Source organism: Sinocyclocheilus anshuiensis, unplaced genomic scaffold (genome assembly GCF_001515605.1).
Source record: "Sinocyclocheilus anshuiensis isolate Anshui unplaced genomic scaffold, SAMN03320099.WGS_v1.1 scaffold1090, whole genome shotgun sequence".
In the NCBI taxonomy this organism is placed as follows: Eukaryota; Metazoa; Chordata; class Actinopteri; order Cypriniformes; family Cyprinidae; genus Sinocyclocheilus; species Sinocyclocheilus anshuiensis.
Window position 1 is genome coordinate 202365 of NW_015537993.1, and position 1530 is coordinate 203894.

The window sequence follows — 1530 nt, forward strand, 5'->3', positions numbered from 1 at the left end:
TTGCATAATAATTATGCATGCACTGTATTTTCCCTCTTCCGCTGTCATCAGCAATGCAAGGAATGTTGTGATTGGTTGTCAAGGCAGCCAATCAGAATTTAGCAGCCTCGTCTCTGATTGGCTGGAATTATGGCATATTGTAACGCTGGGTTGTGTTGAGCAAGTGAGCCGTTGGCATTTAGAGAGCACTGAGGGTGGGCATCAAGGGAGCAAGCTAGTGAAACGTTGCATGCGCAAAAGGTCTGCACACATCCAAAAACTTGATTTTAGTGCACTCAAAATACTTTTTTTTTTTTTGCGAAACGAACATTTTCTCCACAAAACTCAGATCGCGCGCGTGCAAAATGCACTTTTGTGCGCTCAAAATATGACCTTTCGTGCGCATAATTGTGGCAGAGATCTAACCCTATAGTGGACTAAATAACAACCCACAGAAACAGTGTACCAAAATGGGTGGATTGTGGATTAAAAACAAATAAATATCCACAAATGTTAGACTTAATAGTTTCTATTCAACTTGAAACAATCTGGTACCTGGTATGACATGCTCATGTGTTTTTGCTTGTATTCATTGCCATTACTTTGCCATAGTTTCCCCACTTAAAATCGAACCTACAGCGATCATGTCACTACATTTGCACGATTATTGGTTAGTTCTGACATCTGATTGGTGTTTTCTTTCTTGAATCTATTTAATTTTACATGACAACAACCTATCCTGTTTTATTCTTGCTGCAGTATTTAATTTTCACAGAAACAGACCCTAAAACTAAATTACAACTTTAACACTACTCTTTACCAGGCACTGATTTTCTTTCAGAAAATGTAAATATGGTTTTATCTATTAGAGCCAAAACCTCATTTACAGTCGGCATTTATTCTACCTGAATACATGATAAATCAGTTTGAGTCTCTTCATACTTACTGTAATTCTCCACACACATTTAGTATTCGGTGGATAGACGCCCGGATAACCCTGACTACCAATAACACCCGACTCTCCTGTGATATTCCCACCACAGGTGAAGGTCTGTCTAGACAAGAGAAAGAAAAAAATAAACACCTGCATGCATCGATGCAGCATTCATTTCTGCAACAGAGCTTCAAATTCTTCAAATCAGGAATTATGAGATTCAGTGCGCCGCTCGCTGTGTCATCAATCATACATGAGCTTTCATTGGCTGAAAGAAACAGCTGAAGAAACTTACCTGTTTTGAGTCTGAGCTCGCACATGCAGCATGAGCAGCAGAGCCCAGGCGATCAGGACACCGCTGATCTTCCACATTGTAAGAACTGACAGTGGATCGGATCAGACAGTGTGCGTGTCTGCGTCCAGCTGCAGTAATGATATTATTGGGCTCCGTCTGTCCTGAAGTTGCTCGGGGGAGTTTCAGGGGCAGATGAATATAGCATTTGTTCTGCTCTGTAGGAGGGAGCAACACGACAGCTGCCTTTTTCCAAACCTGTGATCAGACATGCAGAGACACAGAGAGAGAGAGAGAGAGAGAGAGAGAGAGAGAGAGAGAGAGA

The 1530-nt window shown here is 41.5% G+C and overlaps 1 protein-coding gene across 1 annotated transcript in view; it reads right to left on the bottom strand.

Annotated features, from left to right (window-relative positions):
* Positions 1 to 1440, bottom strand: part of LOC107675309 (procollagen C-endopeptidase enhancer 2-like) — a 14466-nt gene extending 13026 nt beyond the window's left edge. Inside the window, exons 1-2 of the mRNA XM_016469613.1 lie at positions 1209 to 1440; positions 926 to 1034 (exon numbers count right to left, since the gene is read on the bottom strand). Coding sequence (XP_016325099.1) covers positions 926 to 1034; positions 1209 to 1285 — 186 coding nt within the window. The 5' untranslated portion in view covers positions 1286 to 1440. The remainder of the gene's footprint in view (positions 1 to 925; positions 1035 to 1208) is intronic.
* Between the last annotated feature and the right edge of the window lie 90 nt (positions 1441 to 1530).